Genomic DNA, 12435 nt, shown 5'->3' with positions numbered 1-12435 from the left:
TGAGAAAATTTCCATTCTGCTTCTTTGCTTTGCTTATTATTTCTATCTCATCAACTTTCTCCATGGCCTTCACTGTTCACTTAAATATATATATATATATATATATATATATATATATATATATATATATATATATATATATATGATTATTAACCCATATTAGTTGTACAAGTAACCAGGTCTCATCGTGACATTTCCACACACTCATATGTCATCCTGCCTCCCTGCTATCTTTGCTCTTCTCTTAGTGCCCTTTTCCTGGTAGGTCCTCTAGTACTTTCTGATTGTCTTTTAAAAATTATTTTAAGTTCAAGATTCCACAAATGAGAGAAAATGTGATATTTGTTCATGTCTGGCTTATTTTACTGACATGATGATCCCTAGTCCCATCCATGAGATGACATGATTTTATTTTTTATGGCTGAATAATGCTTCATTGTGTATATAATATGTACAATATATATACACACACATATATCTTTTAATCCATCTGTTTGACACGTATTGTTACCAAACCCACATTTGGAGGCTTATCCCATAAAAAACCCCATGTATGAGATACGAGTGTTGGGGAGAAAGAAAGGCTTTTTTCAGTGGTCGAAGAATAGAGAGCAACTTTCTTGCAAACCAGCTTGTCCACTCCAGTGGGTTGAGGGGTACAGATAAAGAGAAGAACTATGTGGAAGAGAGAAGTATAGAAAAGGAACGTCCCTGTCTCTTCTGGGAAGCTCCTCCCAGGACTTGGGTGCCATCTTTTTTCACTCCTCTCTGGTCTAGTGCCTCCACTCATGGTGCCTCAGAGGAGGGAGGCATGGTTAGCCTAAAGGGAGGGGTGGGGGAGATCATGCCAGTCCAGGTCAAGCTATCCGTATATTATAGTTGTAGACAAAATGTTTCTCAAGCATGCAAAGCTGAGTAGAATCTGACCCTGAAGTTAATACAACAAAGAAGACACAACATGAAGACAGGGATACCAAGCCTTTCCTCTCATTCTGGTCACCCATGGGACATTGCAGGCCCACGTGAAGAGTTGGGGTTTTCAGCAAAATTGGCTTTCAGGTCCCTGAAACCTAGACAACTGCTGTCGACATAACCCACACATCAGAGGTGTTACCTGTAGCAAAGCTAGTGGGAAGCTGCTGACCTGTTGCCCAGCTCTGTGGTCACTGCTTTGTAAGTCAGTTAAGAACAGGTGATGCTGGAAGGTTTGCTTGGTGTTTCTGGGCCATAGTTTCCCCCTTGTCTTTGTTCATTGCTCCTCCTGAGGGGGTAAGGTCTATTAGAGGTGGTTTAGGAGGCCACCCTGGACCCCACTGGTTTTGGCTGGTCTGTCCTAAGGGGCTGTTAGTCTTTAAACCCTCTGTCCTTGGGGATGAGCAGAATTAGAGGTTATTCAGGCAAGTTCAGTGAGGTGATATGGCAGTGACGTTGGTTAATGAGTTCCCCTTTTTTTCCTTTTGCTTCTCCTTTTTAGGGGGTACTGATGGGCAAAAGTCCATTTATCCTCTATAACTTCTTCCAGCTGAATTTGGGTATAATTAAGGGGCCTGATAGAGCAGTGAAATGTCCCTCTTGTTAACTTAAGTAGGTCTAGTTAGTGCCTAGTTGTAGGCCTGTTTATAACCTGGAGTGACTACCATTTGTGATTTCGTGGCTTTCAACCGATGTAACCAGACATTTGAGAATGCATGGCCAAAAAAGTAGGGTAGCTGTCCAGGGGCCCCGGAGACAGAAACCAGGCGATGTCTGGCACCATGTTCTGAACATCCTGGGCCAAGCTGTCTGTAAGAGCCTGTGTTTCCCCAGTATCACAGGAGTTTACATAAAACAGTAGGATGTGTTGGATATCCGTCCTGCTGCCTGGCAGTCCAAACAGATGTTAAGTATCACCTTACGCCAGGTACTTAAGCCTAAAAGTAAAAGAACCATGTGAACTGTGAGAACACAAGGGAAGTCAAGCCAGAGAGTATCCAATTAGACCCCTTGTTTAGGGGCTCCTTTCTCTTCTAAGTGGTTCCACAGGCATGGACCACTGGAGAAAATCATACCTGGGCTCAGTGGAGCAGTCATTTTCTTGTCTTGACTTGAATAGAGATCCCTTTTCAGAGCTGTGAACTCTGTCTTCACTGTGGAGGTGCCTAATGTTGAAAGGCTTCTGTTTTTCATCTCCTTTTTTCCTGAGTTACCATCACATACTCAGATTTGTGTTGTTCTTGGTCCATAAAACTATTTCCATATGTGTACATCCCAAGGTCTGAATTTTCCAGTAGCAGGTCTGTTAGATGAGGCTCAGACAAACAGTTCTGGCAGAGCCTTTTGTGATGGTTCTTATCAGGCTCCTTTCATTACCTCCTGGCTTTATATACCTTTTGGTGGGACTAACCCAAGCAACTCCCTCTTGATTCTGATCTTTTATATTCCCTCTTGTCTTTGTGAGAGTTTCCCTGAAGATAATGCTAATCCTGTTTGTCCCTTGTTGTCCCATTTGTTGGTCTAATCTGGTCCCATGTTAGAGGACAGTGATTGACAATTGGGAGTCAGTGTCACAACCCTTTTAGCTACATTTGAACAGCAGAGTTGAGGAGGAGTGGCTTGTAGGCCAAGCTTGCCTGGATTCCATTAAGTTTAATTTTATTCTTGTAGGCAATGGCTTCCATTTCACACCACTAGGAAAGATGATTTTGTTAGAAGAGGTACTTCTGCATAATTTTTAAAAGACACTAGTTACAGAGTTTTAAAGGAAAACATAAAACAGAATCAATAAGAACAAAACAAATTCAGTTGTATAGTGGTTTTGAACCAATTTTTAACTGAAGAGAATCAAAGGAAAACCAATTTGTATAGTAATTTAAATTTTTATCAAAAAGCTGTATTTAAGAGTACTTGTTAGAGGCTGTTCCATGAATCTGGTAAATGCTTTAGAGAAGAATCAAAACTGGGTGATAGGGCTGGGGCTGTAGCTCAGTGGTAGAGTGCTTGTCTCACATTTGTGAGGCACTGGGTTCCATCCTTGGCACCACATAAAAATAAACGAATAAATAAAGATATTGTGTCCATCTATATTTTAAAAAAATAACTGGGTGATACAGAGTTGGAAGAGTTGTGGCTACAATTTTGACCAGCGCTTAGCAATTGACAAGACAATTCAGTTATTTCATGCACAGCATTTTAAGATTACAATCATGACTAATGCCAGGACCATCAGACTTCTAAAGATTATATAATAAGGGCTGGGGGTATACCTCAGATGCAAAGCGCTTGCCTTGCACGTGTGAGGCACTGGGTTCGAGCCTCAGCATCATATAAAAATAAACAAATATAATAAAGATATGCTGTCCATCTACAACTGCAAAAAAAACTTAAAAAAGATTATGTAAGAGCTTTAGAATATTGACATAAAATTAATACCATATATCACATATATTGTAAAATAATAGATGTGCGTTCAGAGTTATAAACCATATTTAGCCAGAGTTTAAAGTGACAATTCAGAAGATTAAAAAACAGATGTTCAAATAAACCTTAATTCTTCAGTTTTCCTAGCAATCAGAAACCTAATAAAGACCGGTGTGTGTGTGGGGGGGACATCCATAGTTATCTTGATAAAAAAACAAATTTTGTTTCCTAGGCCAGTTCTTGTAAAATTTTACTAAGAGCAGCTCAAAACTTAAGAAAACTTATTGCTTTAAACATAGGGATTTTTATGAGAGCTTGATAGTTATGCACAATAGTTGGCAAACTCACACGGGCCTGGAATTTGGTTGCAGCTCTTGATTCTCCTTTCCCTTCATCTTTTCACCCTTCCTCATTCTTCTTCCTCCTCTCTGCCAGGCTTCCTTTTTTTACATTTGCCTGGTCCTTTTTACTTATGCCAAAGGTGACATTTCCTGTGGTACATTTACATATGCACATAATGTGATTTTTAAAATACTTCTGCGTGGCTTCCTCTTCCTGTATCTTCACTCTGCTTCTAGATCTCCTTCTACATTACGATCTTTCCATTATGATACCCTCTTCTTCCCTTCCCCTTTCTTTTATTTTACTCTAGCTTCTGCATATAACAGAAAACCTTCGACCTTTGAATTTCTGAGTTTGGCTGTTTTCACTTAGAATGATGTTCTCCACTTAGTGGCAGATGCCATGATTTGATTCTTCGTTATTACTGAGTAAAATTCCATTGTGTATGTATGCCACAGTTTCTTAATCCATTCATCTATTGGTGAACACCTGGGTTGATTCCGTAATTTAGCTACTGTGAATTGTGCTCCTGTAAACATTGAGGTGGCTGAATTGCTATATTATGCTGATTTTAAGTCTTTTGGGGAAAAACCTAAGGAGTAGGGTAATTGGTTCATGTGGTGGTTCCATCCCTAGTTTTTGAGGAATCTCCATACTACTTTCTGTTGTGTGGTTAAACTAGTCTTTAGTCCCACCAGTAAAGTTCAAGTGTACCTTTTCCCCCACATCCTTACCAGCATTTATTTTTTGCTTCGTTTCCTTCCTTAAATTTGCATTTTGAAACAGATTCATACAAAATTTCTGAATTTGTGCTCTCCTTTAGCTTTCCCACCCCGTTCAGCCTGTGAGTCTCAGTCTCATTGCCACCTTAAGAAGACTTTCCTATTAATTGATCACTTTTTTAAAAAAAATTATTTTTAGATGTATGGACCTTTATTTTATTCATTTATTTATTTATGGTGCTGAGAATCGGACCCAGTGCCTCACACAGGCTAGGCAAGCGTTTAACCATTGAGCCTCCGCCTCAGCCCCTTGATTGATCACTTTTGAAAAATAGATATGTATGCTGTGTGTGTGTGTGTGTGCCATGTACATGTGTGCTGTGTGTGCGTGAGTGTGTGTGTGCATCTGCGTGCCATGTGTGCCTATGTGCGTGCATGCATGTGCCGTGTGTGTGCCATGTGCATGAGTGGGTGCATGTGCTGTGTGCGTGTCTGCCGTGTGCGTGCATGTGCTGTATGTGCATGTGTGTGTGTGAGAGAGAGAGAATCGGAAGAGGAGGGACAGCTTGGTCCTTGTTTTCTGTTTGGGAGCCTGCATAATTATTTCCTACACACTTAAATTTGGTAGGATAGGTGTCGATGGGGTTTGTTGTCGTTTGTTTTGCTTGAAATGTAGACCCTTCCTTGCCTCTAGAGACAGTTGTCTTTTTGTAGTTCAGGAAGGTTTTATTTTTGAACTTGTAATGTAGTTTTAGTTTCTTCAACCAAAATGTTATTATTATAGTGTTGAATTTTAATTCTCTTTTTTGTGTATTATCTCTTTTTCTTTTGCCATTCTCTTTTCTTCCCACATATTTCGTTTTAAATTGAACACTGGGAAAGCACTTTAATTGTATTTCCATGTCATGGAAGTTTTCTGTGTAGACATTTCAGTGCTTAATTAATGCTTCCTCCTTTGCAGTTTTTTCTTAATTAAGCCAGTCTTTTAATCTCCACCTATTTGTGGTTCTTTGTTGAAGCTTTATGCTTGGCACAGTAATATGTGCATGGACATCTCTCAGATGGTTTGAATACTTGCATAAACAAAAACCAGATCTTGGTTGATGTGTGCTACTGAGAGTGTTAAAATGTTTTTCTATTAATGTGTTCTTTTTTTAAAAGACAGCTATATTGAGATGCAGGTTTATATACCACAAAACTCATCCATTGTGAGAGTACAGTTCCATGATTTTTAGGTTTCATAGAGTTGTGTAACTGTGATAATATCCTGCTTTTAGAATATTCCAGTTCTTACAAAGTGTCCCTTTGTGCCTGTTTGCAGTTAAGTCCTTGCTTCTGCACTCTGTCTGTAAATCTGCCTCGTGTGAATGTTTGTATAGATGCATGCAAAGTTACTGCTCATGTACACACAGATACAGTTTTTGCAGTTGTTTATATGTAAACAGCTGTTAAGTAAGGTGTGTATTGGACACACACACATACACACACTGTGTGATTGCTTTCATCTCCGTGTGTGGCTTTCTGGGGTCGCCTGCTTTCCATGTGGCTCCGTGGGCTTGAACCAATTTATCGAACATTTGCTGAAAATTTATAATGCTGTGAGGCTAAAAAAATACTATCACGAAATATTTCCCCCAAGCACTGTGATGAATCCAACAGCACTGGATTCCAAATTAAATTGTTAAAACTGTGACACTGGTGTGGGGTCCAGAAGCTGCATTTTAAAGAATTATATTACTTTAAATTTTTTGTTGTTGTTGCCAATGGACCATTATTTATTTATTTGTATTTATGTGGTGCTGAGGATCAAACCCAGTGCTTCACACATGCTAGGCAAGTGCTCTGCCACTGAGCCACAACCCCACCCCAGAAGCTGCAGTTTTTAAAGGAAATAAGAATGGACCTGGACCCAAGCGTCTCCAGCAGCCAGGCTTTGGTCCCCTGTCAGTAGCAGCATGTGGGGCAGGAGCAGCCATGCATATGGCCCTGGTTTGTGCTTCGGCAGCGTCCTTTCATGTCTCCCTTGATGTCCACACCCAGGCTTGGGTTGACCCACCTGCCCTGACCGTGGCTGAGCCTCAGCCTGCCACAGTGCCACCCTCTTGCTCACCGACCACCTGGTCCACCACTTATGTGACGGTGCACCTGAGCGTGTGTGTTACTTACCACTCCGAATGCGGCACCCACTCCAGCAGTAAAGCAGCTGCTCCTCCTGGCTTGCCTTGCCTGCCCTGCTCTGCAGAGCCTCTGTGTCTACTGAGCAGCAAGGAGCTTTACCCAGCATTCTCAGTTCAAACATAAATGTTTTTTAGGTTGTTGTACCCTTTGATTGATTTCCAGAGCACCAAATATTTTGTTTTTTGTTTGTGGAGATTTTTTTGTTTTTGTTTTGTTTCTGGATAAGTCTCATCCAGCTTTTCCCTTGGTTTGGGTAGAAGAATTGCTGGAAGTGCTCCCCTCAGAGTGTATTCTTTTTCTAGTGTAGTCATTTCCCCAGTTACACTTACCGTATTAGTCAGGGTCAGAGAAGCAGAACTAAGAGAATCTGTGGGGGGATGCAGACACGGACAGAATAGATGGGGGTTTTTTTGTTTGTTTTAGGTATTTTGTTTTTATTTATAGGTAGACACAATATCTTTATTTTATTTTTGTGTGGTGCTGAGGATTGAACCCAGTACCTCATGCATGATAGGCAAGTGCTCTACCTCTGCGCCACATCCCCAGCCCAGAAGAGATGGATTTTAAGGAATCGGCTGATGCTGTCATGGGGCTGGCAGGTCTGCAATCCACAGGGCAGTCTGATAGGTATAGCAGTCTGGAAGCTCCGGCAGTGGTTCTGTGCTGTTTTGGGATTTTCTACTTTTTTGGAAAAATTTGTCTCTTAAAGCCTTTAACAGTTTAGGCCCTCCTGTGTTGTGGAGAGTGACCTACTTGACTCAGAATCTGTCAATTTAAATGTTAGTCACATCTGAAAATTCTTCCAACAACATTTGTGTTGGTGTTTGACCAAACAGATGCTCACCGTAGCCTGGCCAGGTTGACACGTGGAACTGACATCATGCTGTCCTCTGAAGATGCAGGTCCTTGTCTTAGTGCAAGTGTGGTCTGATTGCTATCTGCTTCTCAGGGTGGACCCTTGCTCCCACTGGACTTCTCAGGGTGGACCCTTGCTCCCACAGTTCCAGCTGTTTACATATTTGACCACGAGGCACCTGCAGCTTTGGAGTGCCCTGCGTCCAAACCTCCCCTCTTCCTCCAGGGCTCAGTCACAGGTCTGTGTGCCAGCAAGCATGTGAACACTAGCTCTCCTTAAGGGGTTGTGTCCTGTCAAGCCCTCAGGTTCTGCCTGCAGTTCCTCAGCCTGCACAGCCTTTTCAGTTGGCCTATGTGCCCTTTTCCTATTGCTGCCTTATCCCTCTGCATTTCTTTGAGTGCTGATCACATTTTATTGTCACTGTTTGCGTATCTGTTTGAAGACTTTGTCTTCTGAGAGCAAAGCTCCTATACTACCCTCCTTCTGGTTTGCATTGCCTGAATGAACACTGAATCTCTGCTGAGGATTTGGAAGCTACATTCATACTTCTTTTGTAGTAGTTTCTCATCATACTGGAATGTGGAGATGGTGATTATTTGGGGATGAAGCAAACCTGAGTGCAGGTGGTCAGCCTTGGGTCAGATGCCAGGCATGCTTGGGTGTCTTCAATACTTGCTTGACTCCTTGGTGCAGACGCTTTTATTTTTCTCCCATCCGATGCCTGCTATGTAGGCGTTCTGAAGCAGAATTTACTGCTGGCATGTCAGACCTGTTCCATTAAGAAAAGCTGTTTCTGATAATTTATTTATTCACACATGTTGTTTTGAGGATCAAAAAAGGGCCTCATGCATGCTGGGCAAGTGCTGGACCACTGAGTGAAGCCCAGTGAGGAGTTCCTGCTCACTTTTGTGTTTACTGTGTTCTGAGAATGCCAGGGCTGCTTTGGCTTCTTCACACCTAGAACTCAGTGGTTGGTAGCTGGAGACTGTTTGTAAACAATCAAATAATGTGATGATAAATAAACTTTTTCCTTGTCTTACCAGATATTAATCATCTTTCTGAAGTACAATCTCCATGGCCTGAACTTTTTTTGAAAATCATTTTGAGCAAAGTATTTGTTTAATAACAAGATAACCACATCAAGATGGTTGGAAAACTGAAGCAGAATTTACTATTGGCGTGCCTGGTGATCAGTTCTGTGACAGTATTTTACTTGGGCCAGCATGCCATGGAATGCCACCACCGAATAGAGGAACGTAGCCAGCCAGCCAAATTGGAGAGCACAAAAGCCACCGTGCGAACCAGCCTGGACCCTAAAGCCAATAAAACCTTTGCCTATCACAAAGATATGCCTTTGATATTCATTGGTGGTGTGCCTCGGAGTGGGACCACACTCATGAGGGCCATGCTGGACGCACACCCTGACATTCGCTGTGGAGAGGAGACCAGGGTCATTCCTCGGATCCTGGCCCTGAAGCAGATGTGGTCGCGTTCCAGTAAAGAGAAGATCCGCTTGGACGAGGCTGGTGTCACTGATGAAGTGCTGGACTCTGCCATGCAAGCCTTCTTACTAGAAATCATTGTGAAGCATGGGGAGCCAGCCCCGTACTTATGTAACAAAGATCCCTTTGCCCTGAAATCCTTAACTTACCTTGCCAGGTTGTTCCCCAATGCCAAATTTCTCCTGATGGTTCGAGATGGCCGGGCATCAGTGCATTCAATGATTTCTCGGAAAGTTACTATAGCTGGGTTTGACCTGAACAGCTACAGGGACTGTTTGGCCAAGTGGAATCGTGCCATAGAGACGATGTACAACCAGTGCATGGAGGTCGGTTACAAAAAGTGCATGTTGGTCCACTACGAGCAGCTCGTCCTCCATCCTGAGCGGTGGATGAGGACCCTGTTGAAGTTTCTCCATGTCCCATGGAACTACTCAGTGCTACACCATGAGGAGATGATCGGGAAGGCCGGGGGAGTGTCGCTGTCAAAGTGAGTCCAGGGAACACTCTTCCTTCTCACCCCGTGTCCCCCTGATGAGTTTGTGTGTGCGCGTGCGCGTGAGTGTTTGTGTACAGATGTGGGAGTGCGCATGTGTGCGTGTTTGTGGGTGTGTGTGCGCGTGTGTGTGCATATGTGCGTGTGTTTTTAGGAGGGTTGCGTACAGATGTGTGTGCATATGTGCATGTTTGTGGGTGTGTGTGTGGGTGTGAGCATGTGGGGGGGTGTGTGTGCATGTGAGTGTGTGCACATATGGGTGTGAGTGTGCGTAGGGGTGTGTGCGTGTGTGAGTGTGTGCACATGTGGGTATGGGTTGCACATGTGGGTATGGGTTGCGCATATGTGTGTGGGTGTGGGGTTACCTGTGGGTGCATGTGTGGGCGTGGATGTAGTTTTTTTATACATAAAGTTTAGACCTTTCTGGAACAGGGGTAGCTTGGATGCGGAGTTTTCTTTTCATTAGTTCTCTGTCAGCTTATTAGATACCCTTCTGTCCATATTATCTCTGTGCATTTATAGTATCATGGTCCTTTGTGTCTGTGTGCTGGATGCCAACCAGCTAACAGGCAATGAAGGGCCTTTCCTCTGACCTCAGCCTCAGAGTCCGGGTTCAGTGTTACTGGCTTGTGACTTCTGACTTCTAGGTGTGCTTGTAAGTGTCAGTTTGGCTTCTGGGTAGAGTTAGGGTAATACAGGGAATGCACCTACCGTGTCAGCGAGCACTTAGGGAATGTCAAGCATTTTAAAATTTTAGTTATAGCAATAATGAAGGTACTACGACCTTTTACAGATAAGACAAGGTCATGGAAAGGTTAAGGGGACGTGCTCATATTGAGATGCAAAGCTGTCATTCAGAATGTGCCAGATCCACTGAGCTCTGCTGTTTTCTAGCACCTTGCCACAGGCAGCGCCCTATCATCAGGCGATCAATTCCCTTCTGCCTATTTCCAGGAGGCAAGAGCCGCCATGGTTGGAAAGCTTCATCCACACAGAGGTCCTTAGGGGCGAGCACTTAGAACAGCGACTAAGCCTCTTGCTCAGTCTTGCACTCTGCCTCCTTTCCATGAAGGGGTGGCTGCAGTGGACCAGTTGGTGTGTGGCCTGAGCAGTAACTGTGTGTGGAGAATGAGGAGATGACAGTGGAAAGCACTGTTAAATCAGGTGGTGCCTCCTTATTGAAGAGAATTTGAGTAAAATTTTATTTATTTATTTATTTTTGATCTTTTTTCATTTATCAAAGTAATGTATATCCCTGTTAAAAAAGAGAAAGCAGTGTGCAGTGTGAGCCACTCCTTCCACTGAGCGCATCTCCTCACTTTCCCACGACTGTGACTTGTCTAGTAAGCACTGCCTTTCCATGCAGACCGACTCTGAGGAATGCCTGCCTGCCAGCGCCTCACTCTCAGTTACTGGTGGTTTACACATTATCAGCCATTACCATCACAGCATCTCTAGATCATTTGTATTGATTGAAAGAAAATTACAGTCCTAGTCACTGTCACTGCACTTTATTGTTCTTTCCAGATAATAATCTGTAGTTGATTTTTAATGACCTGTATTCCTAGGTAAGTACAGCTGGGGTTCTGCCTCTGGATTCAGCCAATCATGCATCAAAAGTATTTGCAAGAAATTGCACTAAAGATGTACATACTCCCCTCGTCATCATTCCTACACATGCAGCATGACAGCTGTCTATACAGCATTGGCCCTGTTGTAGGTCTCAAAAGTGATCTAGAGGTGATGTTAGCTATAAGGGAGGGTGTGAGCAGGTTGTGTGCAGATGCTGCACCATTTGTGTGAGGCTCTTGAGCATCTACACAGTTTGCATCTGCAGGGTTCTGGAGTCCGTCCCCTGCTGATACCAAGGGCTGTGGTGTGCTCTGGCCGGGAGACTCTGGTGCTAGTTATGCTTGTCAGTGCAAAGAAGCTGACAACACCTCCAGACTCTCCTAGTGGGGACTGAAGAGATATGTGAAGTTAAATCCTGGAGATAGGAAGAGAGAGACCGTTCTGCACGTGTACCTGCTGTGCTTAAGGGACACAGATGGAGGCCATCCATAGAACCTTTAAGTCAATGAATTTTATCAGGGAACAAGCCTTGGCATCTAGTCTGTTGGTTGGAGACCCAGCCAGGCTCTGGGCTTTGTCACAGAACCTTGGCCACGTTGCAGGTGTCTGTGTGAGATGCTCAGTGTTCGGCTGGGTGAGCGCTTAGTTCATGGGGACACCTATACTCACCACCCACACCAAGGAATAGGGAACCCCAGCAGCATCCAGGAGGCTGTGCCTACTCCTTCCTGTCAGTGCTCCTCCACCCAGAGCTGCCCCTGTGCCACCCCAGTCTCCACAGGTTGTCTTGCTTGTTTTTAAACTTTATTTACATGCAGTTGTGCATATTTTTTGTGGTTGGCTTCTCTTATTCAGTGTTGTGTTTGAAATTCATTCATGCAGTTGTAAATAGCAGTGGTTGCTCCATTGTTATTCCTGTAAAGTGTGCCATAGTTGATCCGTTCTTCCATGGACAGACACTTTGAGTTGTTTCTGGTTTGGGGCCATTGTGGATAAAGTTGCCAAGAACGTACTTGTACGTTAGTTTTGTGGAACATGAGCATTCTTTTTGAGTGTATTTCTTTCTTTTTGAGTATATACCAATGAGAATTATTGGATCATACTTATGTGCTTTTAGACACATACGCATGCTTACATGCGCGCATGCACACGCACACACACACATACTATAAAATATATACTTCCTTAAGATTTTCTAAACTGTATTATTTGTGGGTTTTTATACTGTAATTGTCTCTCATCTTTGCCAGCACTTGAACCTTTTAATTTTAAACTTTCTGATAGGGTACATATGTTTTTTGTAAATTTAAAAACAAAATTAAAAAATGGCATATGAACCTCTTTTTGAAATAATCTTACCCAGAATTCCAATGT

General features: G+C 43.0%; 1 protein-coding gene across 4 annotated transcripts in view; it reads left to right on the top strand.

The window, feature by feature from the left end:
* The window catches only part of Tpst1 (tyrosylprotein sulfotransferase 1), a 96623-nt gene that overhangs the window by 19828 nt on the left and 64360 nt on the right, over positions 1 to 12435 (top strand). For all 4 annotated transcript variants that reach the window (XR_013426916.1, XR_013426915.1, XM_078023972.1 and 1 more), the window contains one exon: positions 8538 to 9483. Coding sequence is in view for 2 of the 4 variants with exons in the window: in XM_078023972.1 (XP_077880098.1) it covers positions 8639 to 9483 (845 nt within the window). In the remaining 2 variants the exon portion in view is untranslated. The remainder of the gene's footprint in view (positions 1 to 8537; positions 9484 to 12435) is intronic.

Source organism: Ictidomys tridecemlineatus, chromosome 10 (assembly GCF_052094955.1).
Source record: "Ictidomys tridecemlineatus isolate mIctTri1 chromosome 10, mIctTri1.hap1, whole genome shotgun sequence".
In the NCBI taxonomy this organism is placed as follows: Eukaryota; Metazoa; Chordata; class Mammalia; order Rodentia; family Sciuridae; genus Ictidomys; species Ictidomys tridecemlineatus.
The sequence above is the reverse complement of the archived record's forward strand: the minus strand, read 5'-3'. Positions and strand labels throughout refer to the sequence as shown.